Source organism: Oryza brachyantha, chromosome 1 (genome assembly GCF_000231095.2).
Source record: "Oryza brachyantha chromosome 1, ObraRS2, whole genome shotgun sequence".
In the NCBI taxonomy this organism is placed as follows: Eukaryota; Viridiplantae; Streptophyta; class Magnoliopsida; order Poales; family Poaceae; genus Oryza; species Oryza brachyantha.
Window position 1 is genome coordinate 33,420,694 of NC_023163.2, and position 22,047 is coordinate 33,442,740.

A 22,047-nucleotide genomic window follows, 5' to 3' on the forward strand; every position below is an offset into this window, starting at 1 on the left:
TATATGACTTGCGAAATAAAAAAAAAACACATATTATAGCCTCATCCGCCCATAACTCAATCTATTCAGCACACGCCAAAGTATGACCAGATCAGCAATGCGCACTTAAGATGCTACTATCAAACACAAATTAGATGAGACCTGAAGAATCACAACTCTCAACCCCACCACAGCTATCCGCAAATAAAATACTCACCGTATGACTTACGCGACCTACTTCTCTAATAATTACATTCCAATACCAAACTACACACCTCACACCCCCAGCAAGAATATCATCTAAATTATGTGCCAAAAATACCAACTACATCAAACTAGGACAATGAATAAAGTCCGATCTAATGATCAATTACAAAAATGCATGAACAGAATGGCTTCGGCACAAACTATCAAGTCAATGTTGGAGTGGATTCAATGAGTAAGCCCATCTCAGGTTCCCCGTACGATATCCACCACGTTCAAGCAGCCATGCTATGTTATTCCGGACCAATCAACATCTCATCGATTCAGTACAGAAAAAATGTATATATCTTGTGTCCAGAATCTGTGCCAACGCCAATTCTGTCAGATCACCAATACCTCTAGCATCTCATACTGTCTGGAAGCCGACCTCCAAGTTTTCAGTCACTAGTTAGTGAAGCAGAGTGAGCAATGTACAAGAGCTACCAGGGGTTCTTATATTAGTCTACGTTGACGGAGTCCTTTGGTGAAATGAGGTTGCATCAACTTGACATACAATCCATTCATCTGTACCAGTGAATCATGTGTCCCCTGCTCAACAATCTTTCCACCATTCAAAACAACAATGTTATCCACATGCTTCATCATCGCTGCCCTATGTGCAATGAGAATTGTCGTCTTATTCCCCATGATCAATGTGTCAAGGGCTTCCTGCACCACTCTGCTGGACTCGGATTCAATAGCAGAGCTGGCTTCATCAAGCAGCAAAATGGGTGCATTCTTCAGCACTACACGGGCAATGGCAATTCGCTGCTTCTGTCCAGGAGTTAAATCCACTCCCCTCATTCCCACATGTGTGTCATAGCCATGTGGCAAACTGCTAATGAAATGGTGAGCGTTCGCGATCCTAGCAGCCTCTTTCATCTCAGACTCTGTTGCATTGTGCCTTGCATAAATTATGTTCTCTCTTATGGTTGTGGAGAATATAACTGGGTCCTGAGGAACTAAACCCATGTGACTCCGCAACCATCTCAAGTTGAACAGCTTCAAATCACGCCCATCAAACAAAACTTGCCCGGCAGCTGGTTCATAGAATCTCTCTATCAAAGAAACTATTGTGCTCTTCCCTGATCCAGATACACCTACCACAGCGACAGTTTGTCCTCCATTGACTCTAAGGCTAAAATTACTCAAAACCATCAACTCAGGGCGTGTAGGATAGCAAAAATCAACATTCCTGAATTCAATGCTACCATAGACATTTGGGGGTTTTAGCCCACTGGCATCATCTGGATCAATCTTTGGTACACGGTCAATAATTTCAAATACTGAGGTCAGGGATTTTCGACGCTTGAGAATATATGGCGCAAGGCCAAATGGCTCCACCAGTGCAAAAGTCGCAAAAGAAAAGACGATGTACTCTTTAAGTGCTGTTACCAGACTAAGGTGCTCATTCTTAACAGCGAAAGCCGTATACCACAACAGAAGTGCATTGCAGGCAAAAAGTAGGAACTGAGATAAGCCGAAGGCAAGACCAATGCCCATTCCATGAACAAGGCTTTTCCAAAGAATATTTCCAAGCTGCAGTCTGTAAAGTTCCATTATTTTGTTACCAGCACAAAATGCCACAACAGTATAGATATTCCTGACTGCATCCTCAAGCACCAAAGAAGCCTTCCTGTGCATCTCCTGAATTCCTCTTGAAAAGCCAGAAAGCCACATTTTCTGAGGAAAAGTAAAAAAACAAATCCAGGCATGAGCTCCACATGAATATCAACAAAAGCGCAGTGTAAGACTTTTCAAGTCATGATCTCTGTATTCTCATTGGGCAACCATATGAAGAAAAACAATTGTGGATTAAAATGTATACTTGATTCACATGTAAAACAAAAGAGCAAAGCCACTATAAACTATTCAAAACAGTGGTAACAACTTTATTGAGTACCTTTACATAGACAACAGTGAGACTCTTTAAGTCTTACATCACAACAAAGGTATACTGATTTATTAGCAAAACTATTTTTTCATAAACGTTTACATAGATACAGGCAACCTGTAATAGCAATCTTTAAGCATGCCTATTGTTATCTCATATAAGTCGGAAAATTCCAACTTCAAAATAATAACAAAATGTTATGTTCATTTTCTGCAAATTTGCATCTGACTGAGCTCTTTTCAGGTGGTACTGCACTATTTTTTTTTGTTTGAACCTGAATTATCATATTGTAGCCAATTCTAGATTAATGGTTTATCAACTTCAAGAGAACAATAGCTATGCTACAGCTTAAACAAAACAAGCCTATGACTGCAGGAAGTCTGCACACGGTTAAAATAGCAGTGAATCATCCTGGTGTAACCTTGGGAAAGGAAAAGTTTGGATTGTATTCTCATGTGTTTTGTGACAAGCTGTGTTTTTCCATGTTTATGCCTCATTACATAGTCTATACCCTGGGAAGTGGGAACGATGTTGTGTCACTTGAAACAAATACCAATGCCTGCCAACATTAAATGGCATCAAAGAAAGTTCAACAGTTGGACAGAGTTTTAAACCTCAACCTTTACCAAGACATAGCTAATTATGTAAATCTTAGTAAGATGTAACAACCGTGCAGTATAAGATACATCTATATAGGAAAAGGTAAGGTCAGTATACAGTTACAACAATACCGGCTTGAAGAAATGTTGGCAATAGAGAGAGCTAACCTGCGCAACTGCAGAAATTACAAGGATGGGTAAAGTTGCCAGGGCAACAAGAGCAACACGCCATTCTAGCAACATGCCAAGAAGAAGTGCCACAAAAATGGCTGCTGTATCCTGAATGAATATAGAAAGCCTGTTGCTAAAAGCAGCACGAACAAAAGTAGCATCATTTGCAAGTCGCATTGATAATATGTCTGCACTGTTTTCTTCTTCATCAAACCACCCTACTTCATTGCGCAAAATTGCTGAAATACAGTAAACAGAAAGTGTAAGTTCTCTAAGAAATGTGAATTCTTATTGCAGTGGACATGCTAGATAGTAGGTACTGCTGAATCATCCGTGCTATAAAAGTGAAGTATCATGGACACAATCACAAAATAGATATTGTTTTAGTTATAGCTGTGGTATACAATCAAGAGCATGTTACAGTAATGGAACTTTCCATGACACATTTGAGAAAAGGCATACCTGAAAACATCATCCTTCTAACACGTTCGGTCATCTTTTCTCCCATTATACCAAAATAGAAGTGTTGTAAGAAGTTAGCTAGCACGGTTATTATACCCATGCCAACAATGAATGAGCAGTACTTGTTGACTTCATCATGCACATCACGTACACCAATTCTATAGTAATCCACCACTATTAACGATATTGTATAAGCAAGAAGAGGATTAAATGAACCAAAGCAAGCAGCACCAGCACTCCCTAATAGAGCATAAAAATACTCAGCAAGACTAAGTTCTACAAGCCTCCAAAATGATGGAGCTTTCATTTGCTGCTTCTTTGACTCCTCAGCATGAAAATTGTCAAACAAATCAAGAGGGCGACTGAAAGTTTTTGAGTGCGAGCGCTCATTCTTTGGATCAGAAGTCAATAGTGGTGATATTGGTGATTCTGGATCTGAAGTATTTGAAGATTGTCGGTTTAGTGGGACATCAATTTTGGGAAGATCAGGCAATTTCATTTCAAAACTGTCCTGCCTTTTGATCGATGGAGTTCTCTCAGAAGCAACTGTAGGTAACCTGGTTTCTGCCATTTGCTCAGAAGGGGGGCTTTGAATATTTGGTGATTCATGTGAGTTATGATTTGCATCTGAATTGCGGAGTGCAAGAAAACCATGTGTCTTCTGAAGTGACGGTGACTTTGACATATTAGGAGAAGATGACTCTTGGAAGCTGTGACTTGCTGATGAATCCCTTTCAATTTGAAAGGAGCTAGGCTCTTTGTAGTTTCTTATAGGAGTCCTGAAATATTTAGGTGGGAATGAGTCCTCCAAATCAACCATCAAAATTAGGTTTACAATACAAATATCAACACATAACTACCACGCACTTGTAAACTATAAAGAATGAACATTATTTGATAGATTGGAAAATAGATAGAGATTAAAGGTAGGGATATATTAGTGTATAATTGCATCCAACTATACAAGGACAGTAAGAAATATCGACATCACAACAACTCAACAAGCCCAGAACATTTCTGACATATGACAAGCATCCAAAACATGCAGATTTCGTATTGATCTAAAAGAATAGCTGAAACAAAATGCATGCCTCCTCTAGTCTGACAAAGATGTCATTTGGAGTGTTTTCCCGAAATCACAAAAGCAACCGACACCATTCAACAAGATTGAGCTTATGCCCCTAATCAGCTAGCAGATGCATGCATCTCTTAACTCCCCTGTGTGATTCAAAATGTTCTCTACAAAGCAGCAGCCGATGAGAAAATGGACCCATGGTTTCACATGGGTGTTGCACCCTTTACTATGTCATATCATCTTACACAATGTTAGGGCAAAGAGTAATGAGAATGCCTCCTTAGTAGCTATTTTCTGTCTAACTGACAGCCTTTTTTCAATTGAAGGAATATAAACTTGTATGATCCATGTCCCCCCAAAAAAATTCTAATCAGACACTTGAATGGCTGGATCGTCAAACTTGTGACATATATATCTATTTCTGGCTAATATTTTGTCAGCTTTTTTCCTTTTGCAGAACCAGGGTATCAGATAATTTAATCCAATTCAGATTTTGGCACACATGTTCATGTCCAGGTGACAGTGGGACATCCAACATCATAAATATTGAACAATCAGGAAAGGCGTAATATGAAACGAGACTCTTACTGAAGAAAATAAATCAGAAGTAATTAAGAGTGAATCTTGAATGCATGGAAAGGAAAGTATTAAGACTATAAAGTCCAAGCAATTCACTCAGGCTGGAATGTGATAGACGCAAATACTACTGGTTGTCTAAATCTCTTTTGATCTTTTCTAATGTATATATGCATGGACCTCAAAACTCAAATAAAAATAAAATATCTGCTAGCACGAACAAAAATCAGGAAAGTTCTCCAGAATTAAGAAAGAGCAAAATACATGCTAATTAGAGAAGATGGGTGCACTTACCGCTTTGGAAGTTTTGCGGCTTCTTCACACCTAAGTAGTTCTGCATATAGGCCATCCAGATTTAACAACTCTTCATGTGTTCCCATCTCAACAAGCTGACCTTCCTCCATCACAGCTATATAATCAGCATTCCTGATAAGGCTGAGGCGTCTAGCTATGATGATTGTAGACCTCCCAAGCATCAGAATATCTAGTGCTTCCTGAACAGCTTTCTCAGCCTCAAAATCAAGAGCACCAGTAACCTCATCCAGTAAAAGAATTGATGGGTTTGAAAGCACAGCACGGGCAATGGAAAGCTTTATCTTTTGTTCCTCTGTCAGTGAAAGGCCAGCCCGACCAACCTGTTTTCATATTTAGGTTAACTAAATAAGTATGTTCGCCAGTAAAAGATAAGAAGTTTCATGGTTCTAATATATTTTAGAGATTAAGCATGAACAGCACCTGGGTATCATATCCTTTTTCAAGTGAACTAATGAAAGTATGTGCATGAGCTGTCTTTGCTGCCTCCTCAATCTGGTCAGTTGTGGCAGATCTTCCATATGCAATGTTTTCCCTGATGCTCAAGCTCAGTAAAGCCGGTTCCTGGGTGACAAGTCCTATCTGGCTTCTTAACCACTCTAGCTTCAGGTTCTTTATATTTTCTCCATCCAAGAGCACTTCGCCTGCAAATATAGCGAGGTGAGTCAAATTCATAAGTGAGTTAACAGAAAACAATATTTTGTAACCATAATACCTAAGGTTGGATCATAGAAACGTTCCATGAGAGGAATTATGCTGCTTTTCCCTGAACCATTTCTGCCAACAAGAGCAACGGTCTTTCTAGCAGGTACAGTAAGATAGAACCCACTTAAAATGGGGATTTCTGGGCGGGAGAGATAACTGAAGTAGACATTACGGAACTCAATGTTGCCTTGCACTGAAGGTAAGGTACGGCCATCCTGATTTACAACAGAGGTTGAACGGCTAATCATTTCATAGAGCCTGTATGCAGCTATACGTCCTTGTTCAAAAGAATAGAAGTTTGTTGCTGCTTGATTAAGTCCCCTACAAACAATTTGGAACCATGAGTGCGCTGATCAGTATAAAACTGTAAGTAAAGGAAATCTCTTAAAATTGGAGCTTACAGGCCTGAGAGGATTATAGAAAACAGGGCTACTACAACTTCACCACCATTTGCTTTTCCATGAGATATAAGGAACCTCCCAACCCAAAGTTGTAAGGCACAAGAACATATGGCAAGGCCATATGTAAATCCAAGACCAAGACCTTGCACCAGACTTATCAGTATTCCATAGCGCAGTGTTGCTTGAAGTGAAGTAGCATAAGAATATTTTGCAAGGGTCTCATTTGTGAATGAGTACAAAGTCCTGATGTATAAGATTGCCTGCAATAATGAGAATAATTCAAATGAATACACACCTTCATTAGAAGTTAATTAATAATGCTAGGTGCAATATTTTGTATTTCAGCAGGGGGTACACCGTACACCAGATAAAAATTGTCAGAGTTGAACTATTTCTAGCTAAATCAACCATTCCAAATTGTCATTGACTATTAAAAGAGGCCTACAAATTTTCAATAACATAAATTGTGCTCATTATTTTCTATCTGAGGAAGTATCATTTGTAGTTATTCAGTGACGAGATGTGAGCAGTCATTACAAGATAAAATAAAATCAAAGAATTTGAATACCTGTTCAGCAATGCTTGCTGCTTCACCATATGCATCCTGAATGTTTTCTGCAAGCCTATGGAGGAAAATGTTTGATATTCCTCCTGCAGCAACAATGAATGGACCAGTGGCCAATGTCAAAAGAGCTATTTGCCAACAGTTGACCAAACCGATGATGAGACCACCAAAAAACGTAGCCATGTTGTGAATGTAGTTCCCAACCTAAAGGAACAGAGCCATGCGCCAACAAACCCTTGTCAGTGAGATAAGCATGCAGTTTGTTATCAATAATTACAAGAGTTCATAATAACTCACTTTCTCACTCAGGGCAGACTGGATGAGTAAGACATCACTCAGCACTTGACTGACAATATCACCATTGTTCCCATAGGTATCAAAGAAACTCATGTCTTGGTTTAACAACACTTGTACATACTTTGATCTTATCACTGCTGTCTGCCTTTCCCCAGTAAGAATCCAGCACGAAACCTCTGTAGATATAACAGACAGAGTGAATTTGCCAGAATTAAAAAAAAAACAGAGAAAGCATAAAAGGCTGATATAGACTGATCTTACCTATCCATCCCGCAAAGAAAACACCAATGGCAATATAGAGGAAGTGTAAAGCATGCTGCAGGTAAAACACTAAGTTACTAACTTCCAAACCACAGATATATATAATGGGGAGATAGAAAGACAAGTGAATGCTGATATTCACATAAAACTGAGCATAACCAATTCGATAGATGGACAACAGGTGCATAGATGAATCTAGTGCGGGGAGTAGAAATTTGTGAAGTTTTCAAAAACCAGCAAACTGACAAAACAAAATTTACTAAATAAATTTGCAAAGGCTGATCGTGTGACAGTAGACTGTTTAATTCCTGTTCTGGAGGGAAGATTGGTTTTAGTTGAACCCACGTAAAATCAGGAGTCGAAGAAAAGCTAGCACTTAATGCCATCTCGTAAATCTCAGTAGCTTATGTAAATCACCATCAAAGGCACTTGACAGCTTAGCAAACAAAACTGAGAATAAATCTGTACTATAACTCGCTTGCTTATCAAACTGGAGACATGTAGTGCGAAGCTGGGAGACGAAATATAACAAAAATGGCTAGGAAAATCGCATTGTTAGTAAAGGAGTCCTGATCTGCTGGGCGTACACCATATTGTTTGGGAGCTCGCGGCAATTAATGAACACATTCCATGTTGGACATGAGTGTAATAATTAAGATCTGTGTGAGAAAAACCTGCTTGATGTGGTCGAAAAGCTCGTGGTTGTCACGGCCATGTAGCGAGTTGATGGCCCTGCCGAAGAGGTGAAGGTAGACGACGAGCGCCACCCCGTGGGCCGCGGCCGCCACGCCGCCCGCGGCCATGAGCGCCCAGTCGAGGCGGTCGGCGCAGGCGAAGAGGCGCTTGAAGGGGACGGCGGCGGGGGGAGGGTCGGGCTCCTCCTCCCCATCGTCGAGGCCCGCGGCGGCATCATCCTCCGGAGGCGGCGCCCCGTCCCCGGCGAGGTCGGCGGCGTAGGGGGAGGGCGATTCCGGCGGCTCGGAGGCTTCGGAGACGGGCGTGAGCGGTTGGACGTGCGGCGGGGACCAGCCGAAGAGGCCCCGAGAAGCCATGAGGGAGATTCGGCGGCGGAGCAGACGAGACGCGACCTACCTCGCCGCCGGATCGGAGCCGGAGCCTGGGAGGGAGAGGGGAATGGGAATAGTACTACTAGACTACTAGTATTACCACCACCTGCTGCAGCTGCACTAGTCTGACTAGACTGCTGTTGCTTCTTTTCCTTCCCTTTAGGTTGTTGACGGACAGGTTGGCTCCTTTTACCGCATAAGCCCTCCACTTTCTGCAGTTTTGTGTTGGAAAGGTCTCTGTAGATTTTTTTAAAAAAAAAAATAGGTCTGTGGGGGTGGCGGCTAAGTTTAAAGTAGGGTCAATAACAACGTTAGCAAGCCGTTGGTTTCAATTTCGTCCGACTTGCATGTCTATACGAGGCTAGCTATATTATTTGTCTATACATATGAAGCATTCAAAATATTCGTCACTATCTTTCACGTCAGGCTCTTGAACCTCGTCTAAAATGACTATCAATAGTTTTGTGCTTGTGCTTGCTGCATTAGATGACGTATGCAATATGATCTCATGCCTGCTGTACTAGCCAATATACCTGTGTTCCACCACACAGGCCGTTGTCTCCTTAGCTCGTGCATGTTCCCCGTCAAGCGTACTCATGCCATTCTAGATATGGCATTGTTTGTTTGTATCGTTGCCCGTTAAACATTTTACTGACTTCAAAGCTTGTGCCCCAACCATAGGTCGGTAGAAAGAGAAGGCAACCACGGTGAGGGCTACTTTGACGTCGTATGTTGAGTTCATCGACCTTGTGTTAAAGCCGAAATTTGATAAGATTCTTTAGTGGGTTCGGTTAAGAAAAGAACACAATCAGTCAATAAAAAGTATATCTAGAAGAATCCAAGTTTTTTAAAAAAATCATGAAAAATATGGCATGTTTAATTCTATATATTAATTAGGCCAAGTTTAGTCATTTTCCTTTATCTTTAGTAAGTTTTGTCATGTGTCCAATTAAAACTTCGTTTTCTTTTAGGAAACATGTGTTTAGGAAACACGTGGCGTGTCTAATATGGACTAGTATTTACCCATGTGTATAAATATGGACACCCACAGTCACTGTAAAATATCACACATCGCACACATCAATAATATTATTCTCAGTGCATTGCCACCCTCTGTTTCGACGTTTATCACCGGGAGAACTTAGCACCTGACGCGGGGCTACATTGGCTTTGATATCATATGGATGGGTAAGTCTTAAGTTCTGTTGGCCTGACAATTGTCTTGGCTACATTGGTGTTGTTCAAGGTTGCATTGCTTTGATCTCTTAGATTGCTCTAGTTTGGTTGATATATTTGTCTACATGATATTTCAATTTATCTTTAATGGTGTGTCAAGAGACACATCAGTTTTGTTGGAATTATCTCGATTACGTGCTATCTTCTTTTTTAGCCGATATTTTCCTACAATCACAATGATACTTTTGATAGATTTATTATATCCATCACATCAGACATATTTTTTGCTCATTAAGATCATATATCATATATAATCTCGTGTTGCATCCGTTAATTTTGACATAAAGTATTATTAATCCTATAGGTTATGTTAATCTTTCATCGATAGGTTAGCCGATCTTATCTGACCACTTTGATTGGTGTCACGTCGGCTTGCTTAAATCTTTCGAGCAATTATTAACTTTATGTTGCATTGGTTAGGTTCGAACTAGTGAGTTGTGATTGTAAGTTAGATTTATTATGACTGTTAGTTAAATTTATTTAAGTTGATATGGATAAACCATTGTTTTATTGGGGTTTCACCCGATAAGTTATCTAAATATTGCATCAGCTGACCTTGCGCTGCCATGATAACCTAGAACCATATAAAAGTGCTGAGTTCTACGAGCCGGGCCAACGATAGCCTTGACTGAAAATGAAAATGCTTGTGCTTAACACACATTGGCTTGCATGGTTTGTGTGTCGAATCATACTGAGGGAGTGAGGGGCATCACGTTTCGCGCCTCCGGTGGCATAGTACATCGTGCTTTAGCTTTTCCTTTTATTTACTTATCTATTTTGATATGTTTAGTCATCAAAATATTAATTTATCATGTTAATCAAGTAATTAAATATCCATTTCGTTTAGTTCCATCCGCGTTTCATCACATGAGATGGCAATGTTCTACCATGATTACTGTGAGATCGATAGATGCAGTACACTCCAATACTAATAATTGGACCATTCCTAATATTACAGCCTAAAAAAGGAAAAATGAAAGAAAAAGGAGAGATCAGCAAAAGCATGCATACAGGCATATCATATATATAGAACCAGATAATTGATCAGTAATACTCAACTTGTTCATTCATTGATGAGAGTTATTCATATAGAACCGTACCATGATTAGTAGAGATGGTACTGATAGAGAAGCAAAGTCAAATGTCAATCAGTCCACCACCTCAAGCGCGTCGTATTCCGGGCCGGAGATGGCATCAACCATGACGGCGGCCGGCGTGAGTTTGCCGTCCGACTCCAAGAAGAGCCTCACCAGGTTCTTGGAGTAGCCGCTCACCAGCGCTGCATCCTCCTGCGCCGCCACCACTGGCATCAACGGCGTTGCGCACACGTTCCAGAACACCACCTCCGGCGCCGAGAACCCCTTCGCCTCGAACATGGCTTCGACTCCCCACGCGCCGCCCTCCAACTCCATGTCGCTCAGCACAAACACCCTCTTCACCATCATGTCCTTGGCCAGACCGCCGACGACCGCCACGTTCAGTATCCGGTCGAACACGGCCTGCAGGTTCAGTTTCCGGCTCTTGCGAGCCCGTACCGACGCCATCGACTGGACCTTGTGCACCAGCGTCGCGCCGCACACCTTGTGCAGCTGCTGCGTCTCGCCGAAGGTGATTACCCGTCCCTTCCATGGATCCTGGCTCAGCTCCGAGATCAGCAGCCCCAGCGCGATGGCCGCCGCGCCCGGTGGCTTCGCCACATCGCCTGACAGCCCGCATACCGCAATGCAGTTGCTCAGCCGTCCCTCCGCTGCCAGCGTGGACACCATGCGCCGCCACTGAAGCTCGGCCGCCTCGTCGTGCTTGCCCTCGAGTGCGGCGGCCAACAACTCGTGAGGCAGAGCCGCGTCGACCGGCACCCGCGCGTGGCCCGTGCGCACCTCGTCCAGGAAGCCGGCGAGGCCAGACTTGTTGTGCTTCTCGAACGCCTTCTTGTACTGCCGCATCGCCACGGACGCCACGCGCTCGTAGGGCATCTGCTCCCACTTGCCCGCGCTAATGTACACCTCAGGTAGCTCGAGGACCTTGCGCAGGGGCACGAGCACCTCCCGCCGGAGCCGGTTGCGGACGCGGTAGGCGTAGTGCTTGTCAGAGATGTGGAGGTACTCCTGGCTCGACTCGTACGGGAACATCCGGCGGGCGATGGCCTCGCAGAGCAGGGTCGCCCGGTCGTAGGACGAGCGGAGCGACGGGCACCACTTGGCGGCGAGGCTGATCTTGGCGTTCTCACCAGCGCGCAGGTGCTCGACGTCGGACTTGAGCAGGTCGGCGAAGGTGTCGGCGACGCGGCCGTGAAGCAAGCGGAAGTTGTCGTCCGAGTCGTACCGCAGGAGCAGGGCCTGCGCGAGTTGCGCCTCCTTGCGCAGGATGGCCCTGGCAGCCTTGCCATGGTCATGGTCGACGCAGCGGCGCTTGAAGCGGAGGCGGGGGCGGGGGCCATCGGGCTGGCCGTCGTGGTGGTCGTGGTGGTGTTCGTGGCGGTGGCCTTGGAGGACGCGGTAGATGATCTCGGGGAGGTCCTTGAGGCAGCGGAAGGTGGCGAAGGAGGCGAGATTGGCGAGGAGCGTGCGGGGGTGGTTGTCATGCATCCAGAGGGCGGCGGCGTAGAAGCCGTCCCGGTCGGCCTTGCCGAGGCCGCGCTCGGCGCGGAGATTGCAGAGCAGCTTGAGCGCCGTGAGCGGGTTGGAAGCCCAGGCGGCGGCGAGGAGTTGGGTGAGTGTGGTGGCAGGGGTTGCGCCGGGTACGACCTGGAAGAAGAAGTCGAGGCAGGGGTCACCGGAGGAGAGCATCTGGTGGAAGCACTGTGGCGGAGGCGGAGGCGGTATGACATCTGGAATGGGGATTTCGTGAGGGATCGGAGGTCCGACGAGTGTGGCCATGGCGGCGGCGGCGGCGGCGGCGGCTCTACTAGGTCGTCTGGTTTTTGGAAATGGTTTCCCAGATGGAGACGATTTATTATTGGCGATGTGCGCTGCGACGATGTCCACGGCGTAACCGGCATAAAATCTCCGATTATTACGCCATATATAGGAGTATTATTATAAGCGAGGAATGTTCGTTGGACCCGGCCTGTCAAAGCATGGGTTTCATTTTTTGAGTTTGTTTTTTCTTGACCCGGCCGTTAGTTCTAGAATTTCTAGATGGATTAGGGAGAAAATTAAATAAATCTTCAGTTGGCTAAACACCATATATGTAGATCAATTTAAGCGAGATATCGATTCGAATTGAAAGCTCTCTACGTACTCGCTATATTTGCATCTGTGTATGCGACGGAATGAGCTAGTTTGAATGGCAATTAACTTTCGTGTTAGTTTTTTTTATTTCTTAGAAAAACTTTGATAATTAAGCTAAAAAAAACTTTCGTAATAAAGCTGCACGAAGAAATAGCAGAATTAGTTAGGTGTCTGAAATTGCGCTCTGTAAACTCCTCCAGATTAACAGAATTGGTCCAGATTAGATGTACTGCCTCCAGTTTTTTATACGTTTTAATTTTTAAGTTTATTTAGTAATAAAATAATTGTTAATTACATATTTTTAAAATAAGAGTCAAAATACTAACAAGTCAGGCACGTAGTAAAATTAAAAAACTTGCTACACATTTTCGGTTCGCCCCATTGCTAATAGAATGCTCAGTGAAAAATAAAGGCAAACGCCGAACGTCAAGGAACGTTTTTGCGAATTATATATAATGGTATGTGCCGACGCTACTTGATCCGTGGATCGAGTTGAGTTGAAAATTATGGAGCTGGACTGGGAGCGTACGATACCATTAATTCCATCTCGAGCTTATTAATTATTAATTGCTACCATTGATAGAAATGAAACAGCGTAACTGATGAACTACTAATAAAGAAGAGAAAGAAACATGCATGCATGGTGGTAGCTAGCTAGACTAGGATGGGGATTATTAGCAGCATGCAGCAGCGGCTAGCTTGGCGTTGGAACTAGTGAGTGGGTGCGAAGAAGATCTCGGAGTCGAGCCTCTTGGAGCGGAAGAGCTTCTCCATGTCGGGGGTGGCGTTGAAGGAGGCCTCGAGCACCGCGGGCGAAATGGCCTTCCAGACGGAGGTCCTCCCGGCCAGGTGGGAGAAGATGGGGTTGGGCGTGGTGATGATGGAGAACCAGGACATGCCGCTCTCGTCGGCGATCTTCGACACCACGAAGAACCTGGGCACGATGAACAGGCAGCCGGCCTCGGCGCGGGTCTCCAGCACGCGCGTCCCGTCGATGCCCACCACCTGCACGCGCCCGCCGCCGCGCACGATGTACGTCACCTGGTACGCCGAGTCGCACGAGAACCCCGGCGAGCACATGGAGTGCCCGTCGATCCTCACCAGGTCCGCGCCCAGCCCCACCTCCTTCACCAGCGGCAGGTTCTGCGTGTTCAGCACCACCACGCGCCCGCCGTTCTTGATGTCCACGTCCAGCGGCGCCTCCAGGCAGTTGAGCACCACGCCCTCCCGCTCCTTGTCGGACGCCTCGGGCATCCTCTGCCCGTCCTTGACCTTGACGATGCCAGCCCCGGCCTGGCTGGACACCAGCGCGGCGGCGGCGTCCTGCGGGAGGTCCCAGGCGCGGGCGACAAACTCGGTGGAGAAGCCGGTGAAGATGCCGTTGGAGCCGGTGAGCTGCATGTTGGTGAAGCGGCCGGGGGTGTGGGCCTTGGCGGTGTCCCCGAGGAAGAGGACGAGGAGGTCGGTGGCGGCGGCGTGGAGGTTGTGCCACCAGGTGACGACGCCGAAGGGGAGCGCGAGCGCGTCGCCCTCCTTGACGGGGATGATCTTCTCGGCGGTGGCCTCCGGGAGGAGGAGGCCGCAGGTGCCCTTGCCCTGGAGGACGTAGGCGACCTTGGCGGAGTCGGAGTAGGAGGGGAGGGCGAGGCCGCCGGCGGCGAGGGAGAGCTTGGCGGCGCCGATGGAGGCGGCGGCGAGCATGGGGAGGTCGGAGGGGGACCAGTCGTAGTAGGCGCCGCCGTCGGCGGAGTAGGCCTTGGCGGGGCGCTTGGGGCTGAGATCCATGCTCATGGCCTCCGCGGCGGATGAAGCGCTGCGCTGCACCATTCTCTACTTCCCTTCCCTTCTTGTTGCTGCCTGAGTAGAGTAGAGCTGGGTACCACTCGACCTGCACCTGCTGCTGCTGGACTGATATATGGCGCTACTGTACTGTATTTATAGTGCGTGCCCTGCGTCTGCATGCACCATGCAGAGCGTTTGTTATTACTATTCGTTACAGTACGTAGTAGTGGATAAGATTGATCAGTCATCTCCTTTTTGTTCGCCGGAGGGAGATTGACTGTTTGTTACTATTCATCTTTTCTGTTCCATTCCGGTTTAACCGTTCAACCATCCTGATACTCCTGTATCGGATCATAAATTAGGATTTAATTTTCATAAAATTTTTAGTACGAACGAGGTGGAGGTGGGTACCTAGCTAGGCCCATGTATGTTCTCTTATAACACAATTGCATTGGACGGTCTCAAATCGGCCCATTTCATCTCCTGTCTGTCTTACCAAGCCCCAAATCTAAAACCTCTGGGTTAGCCAGTCACTAGTATCTTTGTTTCTTCCAAGAGGCAAGATGATTAGACTTTGGCAGCATCAGCATCAGATTCTATTCTAGTCTTCACTCAAAAGCTTCTTTGCCCATAGATTGCCAACCTTTCCTTTCCCTTGTGAATCAAAATAGGAGTATTATTATATGAACAAACATCAACAATATACTACAGTAATATGCATTGACCTGGATCATATCAAACCACTCATCTATACATGAAAAAGGGTAAAAAAAAGATGAATTTGCTGCACGTCCGTTTAGAACTGACTTCAAATAAAGAAAATCGACAAACGTGTACAGCATCAGGGGACTACGTTCATACCTCAACATTCCAACCATTGATTTGCATCTAGTAGGGAAATAAGCAGGATATTTGCAGATGGAGCATGTATATAATTAAAAGCGAAAGGAGGAGAGGACACTGACAAATTATTTGGCATTATCTTCGATTCTCCGGACCTAAAGGGGAGTAGAAGCCCTCCACCTTTTCACTTACGCTTTGGTTTATAAAAAAAATTTAAAATTTAGAATTTATTTTGAGTCTCTTCATCAAACTTTTATTATCTTATGCTTTTAGATGGGTAATAATATATATATATATATAAGTTTTATCTATAAATTATTTTTTAATTGTTAATTAGCGGTTCCGTTCTTAACAAGCAAAACAGTGAGGCTGTGTGATCCGAAGCTTCGTCAGGGAGCCACGGCCGCCGATAGTGCTTATCATGTGATTCTTTTTCTTGGTTTGGGGGGCTACTATACAATACTCCACTCGTCAACTGAAGTTGTATTAGTTAGTAGTATTAATTTCGGGACTAAGCTAGCATGCTTAGCTTCGATTTATCAAAGGAAGAATGTCTGTCACTTGTCAGTGTACTAATTCTAGCTTAATTGGCTAGCCGTCTCCTGCCGCTGCTATATTTGCCTTTTCTCTCTCTCTCTCTCTCTCTCTCTCTCTCTCTCTTTTTGAAGAAAATAATCAATCAGGGGTTAGGCTCGAGGTCAAGGATTTCAGGGTGCAATTACTAGTAGATATATAATTTACTAATGTATGCAGCTGTGCAGTGGGTGCCTATGATTACATTGTTCTTAATTTTGTGTTTGTTCATGACCAACAAGAAGCAAATAGCAACCATCAGGCTGTTGTGCTCAAAAGGTCTGACTGGCTAACTACTTTTGGTCCATTCAGTTGTAATAGTAGAAGTGACTCCATATTCAGACGAGAGAGCAGTACTGCACGTACGCAAAGATGAACAAGTGACAGTAACAGAGCACCCACTGAAGCTTACCGACCGGACCGATCGATGGTGCAGTGCAGACAATCATCATCATCGTCATCATGATTTGCAGGATCCACAGCAACTGATCATGAATAAATCAATGACTGACCACTAGTATTAAGAAAGAGAAACCCAAGTCGTGAATTGGGTATAGAGAGGGACTAACAATGTCAACAAAGCAAATTGCACAACTGAATATTGTTAATTTTTTTAATTGTACTAGTTAAAAGCTACAATTCGTTCTTACTAATTCATAAAATGTGCACGCGTTTCAAACTTGAGGGGCCGAAAGATTTTATTCATTTCGGCGGACGTAGAAAGAGTGGTTCTCCTTTTGCAGCTGAGTCAACCTCTACTAACCCAGTTCCGTACCTGCAGTCCAATCATATTATTACTAGTAGAGTAGTAAATTAGAATAACAAGTTCAATAATATAGCTAACTACTAGCTTCAATTCATCTATAGCCAATTTAATAGTCAATTTATATAATAGTTACCCATAAAACATTAGTACATGGTCCCACATGTTATACACATATTTTGTCTTGGATTTCGTGTGTAGCTGGCTACAAATTAATAATCCACCTCTTTTCTCTCTACTCTTATTTATTTAAAATATGTTTATAGCTGGCTTATAGCCTGCTATCTGAGGAGCAGTAGTGAGCAAATTGTAGAATTAATCCGCGCGTGTTCCTTGCCTTGTCACACCTCTCATCTTCTAGCTGATAGAAGCATCTAGCAAGTCAGTCTAGTACTGGTGCCACTCTGCATTTGACTTGCTCAAGGTCTCTGGCTGCATCTGTATTCTGCAACCAGGGGATTAATTTCTTTTTGTTTGTTAACTCTGGTGTCCTTTATGTAATTGGATGCCCTATCATATGTATATATACTGATGCTGCTGTTAAATTAAGGAAGGGAAACATTTAGGGTGCGTTTGGTTGGTGGTCAAGGTAGGATGGGATATGACCATCCATATTTTTAGAGATATGGTGATCCAGTTTTATGTTTGGTTAGATGGATAGGATGATCCAATTTTTTTTGGTTGGATGGATAGAATGGACATATTGAATTACTAATAAATAATAATATAAATTAATTATTATAGATTTATAGTAATTAATATAAATTATCAATTAAAAATATCTATCATCATTAATTAACACTAATTTAAACTTGGTAATTACTAATTAATGTTAAAACAAGCTAATTATCACTAAACAATCACTAATGATCATGGTTCGCGAAGGTGGATGAGCTAATCCGGCCAATTTGACCGGATACACCCATCCAGCATCTTCGTGGAATATTCCTTTTTTGGGTCACCATATCCAGTTTTGCCCATAAACCAAACACATCAAAAATCTAGATGGTCATCTCTCATTCAGACATATCTTACCAACCAAACACACCCTTAAAGACGACACTAGGGCTACAAGACAATAGCAGAGACAGACAGACAGGCAGGCAGAGCTGATCTCGATCTTGATCTGTAAGTGGTATACTTAAGTAATACATACATACATACATACATACATACAATACAATACAATACAATACAAGAGGGTGAAATAAATTAGTGCATGTTTATACTGGTACTGCACTGTATTCCTTTTAGTGAGAGAGTAATAATGAAATTAAAAAAAATTATGGAATAGACAGGCACAGTGTCGGAGCGGAGGAGGTTTAAAAGCAGAGAGACACAGAGACAGAGACAGACGCGAGCAAAATCAGTGATGGCCTCTCTGGTGTTGAAGGATCTGAACAAGCGCTTCCTGGGCCTCTCCTGCTCCTCCGCCGCCTCCACCTCCATCGTCGTCTCCGGCCGCCACTCGCCGCCGCACCTCCGAGACCCAGCTCGCACGCCAAGCAAGAAGCCGAAGAAGAGCAAGCAGCAGCTAGTTAGCCCCGCAAGCTCCTCCAGGTTCCTCCTCAACTCTTCGCGGATGCAACCCGCGGATGATAGTATAATCATCCGTAACGACCGCGAGTTGGAGTTGGCGCCGCCAGTTACTGCTGCGGCGGAAGAGGAGAAAGAGATAGCAGCAGCCGGAGCCGGAGACGGGAGAGAGACGTCGCAGCCGCAGGTGCAGGTGGTGGTGCTGCGGGTGTCCCTGCACTGCAAGGGGTGCGCCGGCAAGGTGAAGAAGCACATCTCCAGGATGGAGGGCGTCACCTCCCTGGACATCGACATCGCCACCAAGAAGGTCACGGTGGTCGGAGACGTCACGCCGCTAGCCGTGCTCAGCACCGTCTCCAAGATCAAGCCCGCCCAGTTCTGGCCCACGACGCCCACCCTATCATCGCCATCGCCTGCGCCGCCCCGCGCCTCCGCCTCCTTCTGATCCATACGTACAAAGTTTATGCTGCTTTCGTCTCGTCCATCAAGAATTGCAATTTTAGTTTTGCAAATAATTTAAAAGGAGATGAAATTATTTGTATCTGTAAGCATATGGAGTGGATCAGTGGAGAAGAGTACATTAATATTTATTATACGAGATTTACTCTGATCCTCTCTTTTTACCGTAGGATACCAGTACCATGATATACTATAATTTTTATCCGTGTTACATATCTCATGATCAGGCTGGCACTAAAATTCACCCGTGCTACATATCCCATAATCAAGCTGGTACTAAAATTCTAACTGTTGGTGATGATAGAACGAACGTCACAATTACATATGGTTGTGGTACAAATGAAAAAAAGACCGGAGCAAAACCTTTATTATATAGATTCTGGGCCTGCCTAATTTCTCTTCCTTCGGTCCGCATGCATATATGTATTATCAGGATTCCCCCTTACCGTTATCGTCGCGAAAACCGCAGTACTGTGATCCTGCGGATCCCGCAAGGTAACCGTAAAACCGCAACGAATTTGAAAACAAAATATTTGAATTCAAAACCACACGTAAACGCGGTTAACACGCGGGTTTGCACGGTTACCGTTTCGCGCGGTAACCGAGGTAAGTACGTGATAAAACAACGCATGAGAACGGCGGAAACCGTGGTTTCCCGCGTGGTTTTTGCAGCCAAAACCGCAGTTACCGTGAGAAAACCGTGGGTGTGATGTCAAATGCACAAAAATCATTCAAAAATCTTGAAAAATACATGAAAATAGGAAAATATTTTGTGACTATATTTGTGAGTTGTGATATAGGAAAAATAGGAAAATAGAACATGTTTTAGAGAAAACAAGAAAATTTTCATATGATCTTTTCTAAATTCTTGATATTGCAACATACAAACATACGCCGTCATATGACTTATATCACCCTTTACCAAATAATTCACACCAATAACAAGTAATAACTTTATTTTTATTGCTGCGTCACAACTATAACTACTACCAATTATTACTAACGCGCACGTATAATTTTTCTCCATACATATTTTCCATATATCCATCGTTGTATATTTGTATTTCAACATTATGTACCCTAGTGTCTAGTGTTAATTAATAATGACTTAACAACAAAATATTCTTAACCATCTTCCTATGAAATATTATTTGCAATAGGCTATTTTCTTAATTTTATTTCCCGAAATTCTCGTTTATGATTTTTAATTACGCCAGAAATACATTTTTTTTATGAAATTCTTTGACAAAACTACATTATATATCAACATATGCAACATATATATTTTTTTATTAAATTTTCTTAAATTTTTTAAATTTTCCTTAAATTTAAACTCGGTTACCGCGGGTTACTGAAACCGTGCCTTCACGAAGTGCGCGGCTACCGCGGTAACTGCGGTTTCGGAAACCTGTGTTTGCTCTGCTCTTTCGCCTCGCGCTCCCTCTACATTACAGTACAGTATATGAGGAGTACAAATTAATACAAGTGCTAGCGACACATTTTATGTAAACGTGCATGGAGTAATGTGAACCGAACAAATTCGTAGCATCTGGCTTGAAACGAAAAGAAGGGAATTCGATCAGGGAAAAGGTAGGTGAGTGAACGAACAAAATATGAAAAGCTCAAAGTCGAACTTATCTTGTCCAGCACTAATGGTCTAAAATTAATTGAAGCGATCAGTGGATGGATGCCTAGCACAAGTGTAAGGACTTAAATGTGTTTGTTTCTGTCATGCTATTACATGCTCTCTCCAATTTTTTTTTGACGCAGTTAACTTTTTATCACCTTTTGTCTTATTTAAAAAAATATAATTATTAACTATTTTATTATGATTTGGTTTATTGCTAAAGTAACTTTAAGTATAATTTATAATTTTGTATATTTGGATAAATTTTTTTAAATAAGATAAATGGTCGAACATAAATTAAAAAGTCAATACGTAAAAAAAAACTGGAGGAAGTAGCTGAGAATGAAGTATTACGAGTTATCTCTTATTTTTATGTATCATTTTAAGGTATAAATGACTGACGTAATTGTTATAGAGTGAAAATTTTAGTTTAGAATAATTGGACGAGAAACTTTCCTATAGAAGATCTTTTATAAAACATGTTATTTATTAGTTTGAAAAATATACCTGTAAAATCAATTATCCCTCAATCCCTCATAGATAAAACGTAGCCTATATATTCTAATCCTTTTAATATTTTAATGTTTTGGTCGCTCACTCCAGTTTAACAATTACTATCGCTTTAGACAACAATAAGATCTTTATCTACGGGGTAGTGCTCCGATGCTTCCTCCTCTTTCCATGGCCTTCACATGCAGGCCACCCCCAACGTAATCAACTCCATAAATTACTCCCTTCCCTCCGATTGTAATCATTGTGAGACATGTAAATAACAAAATGATAATGAAGAGAAGACCGCATAGCGCAGTGGATTAGCGCGTCTGACTTCGGATCAGAAGGTCGTGGGTTCGACTCCCACTGTGGTCGTTGTTTTTCTTTTTGTTTAAGCCCCTTGTGCTGCAGGCCTTTTTAGTTAAATTGGATTAGCATGTCGCGTGCGTAGGAGGCTGGAAATACTAATCCTTGTTGAAACGGATGAATTTCACTGGGCTTATAAAGTAGCTCAAGATACCAAGTTAGAGGTAAAAAAAATTGTTCTAAAATTTTTGGTTCTTTAAGATATTTTTCAAGGACGATAAAAATGCACATATTTATTTATTAATTCTAAACGGTCTTGTGCTGCAATTTATTTTTCTCATGTCGACAAGTTGATAATTGATAACATCAGTATTTATGGCGCTTTTTTCCCCTGAAAGAATGAATATAGCAGGTAATGTACAATTATAATCCAATTCCATTCCACCGTCAGGTCAGGCCAGCAATATTTGATCCGCCTGCCACTTCACTGCACTTGGTTAGTATATTTTTGCATCTCCATTATATTAATATAAGCAATTCTACATGCTTGTACATCTGTTTTGTGTTCTCCTTTCCTTTAACCTCTCACCATC

General features: G+C 43.1%; 4 protein-coding genes and 1 non-coding gene across 5 annotated transcripts; 2 read left to right on the plus strand and 3 right to left on the minus strand.

Annotated features, from left to right (window-relative positions):
* Positions 1-7: 7 nt before the first annotated feature.
* Positions 8-8,721, minus strand: LOC102708851 (ABC transporter B family member 20-like). Its single transcript, XM_006645346.3, has 11 exons — positions 8,215-8,721; positions 7,541-7,595; positions 7,280-7,455; positions 6,986-7,186; positions 6,418-6,677; positions 6,027-6,337; positions 5,735-5,955; positions 5,294-5,634; positions 3,349-4,127; positions 2,884-3,125; positions 8-1,905 (listed from the first exon to the last, which is right to left on the minus strand). The coding sequence occupies exons 1-11, from the start codon at positions 8,590-8,592 to the stop codon at positions 676-678; spliced, it is 4,194 nt and encodes a 1,397-aa protein (XP_006645409.1). The 5' UTR covers positions 8,593-8,721; the 3' UTR covers positions 8-675.
* A 2,040-nt stretch (positions 8,722-10,761) lies between these two features.
* LOC102706069 lies at positions 10,762-12,823 on the minus strand. Its single transcript, XM_006646684.2, has one exon. The coding sequence runs from the start codon at positions 12,717-12,719 to the stop codon at positions 10,992-10,994; it is 1,728 nt and encodes a 575-aa protein (XP_006646747.2). The 5' UTR covers positions 12,720-12,823; the 3' UTR covers positions 10,762-10,991.
* A 781-nt stretch (positions 12,824-13,604) lies between these two features.
* LOC102709127 (cocosin 1-like) lies at positions 13,605-14,973 on the minus strand. Its single transcript, XM_006645347.3, has one exon. The coding sequence runs from the start codon at positions 14,898-14,900 to the stop codon at positions 13,785-13,787; it is 1,116 nt and encodes a 371-aa protein (XP_006645410.1). The 5' UTR covers positions 14,901-14,973; the 3' UTR covers positions 13,605-13,784.
* Positions 14,974-18,400: 3,427 nt separating this feature from the next.
* On the plus strand, positions 18,401-19,286 carry LOC102709416 (protein SODIUM POTASSIUM ROOT DEFECTIVE 2-like). The gene has a single exon (XM_006645348.3). The coding sequence runs from the start codon at positions 18,407-18,409 to the stop codon at positions 19,013-19,015; it is 609 nt and encodes a 202-aa protein (XP_006645411.2). The 5' UTR covers positions 18,401-18,406; the 3' UTR covers positions 19,016-19,286.
* Positions 19,287-21,449: 2,163 nt separating this feature from the next.
* Positions 21,450-21,523, plus strand: TRNAR-UCG. Its single transcript has one exon. It is a non-coding gene; the product is annotated as a tRNA-Arg (tRNA).
* Positions 21,524-22,047: the final 524 nt, after the last annotated feature.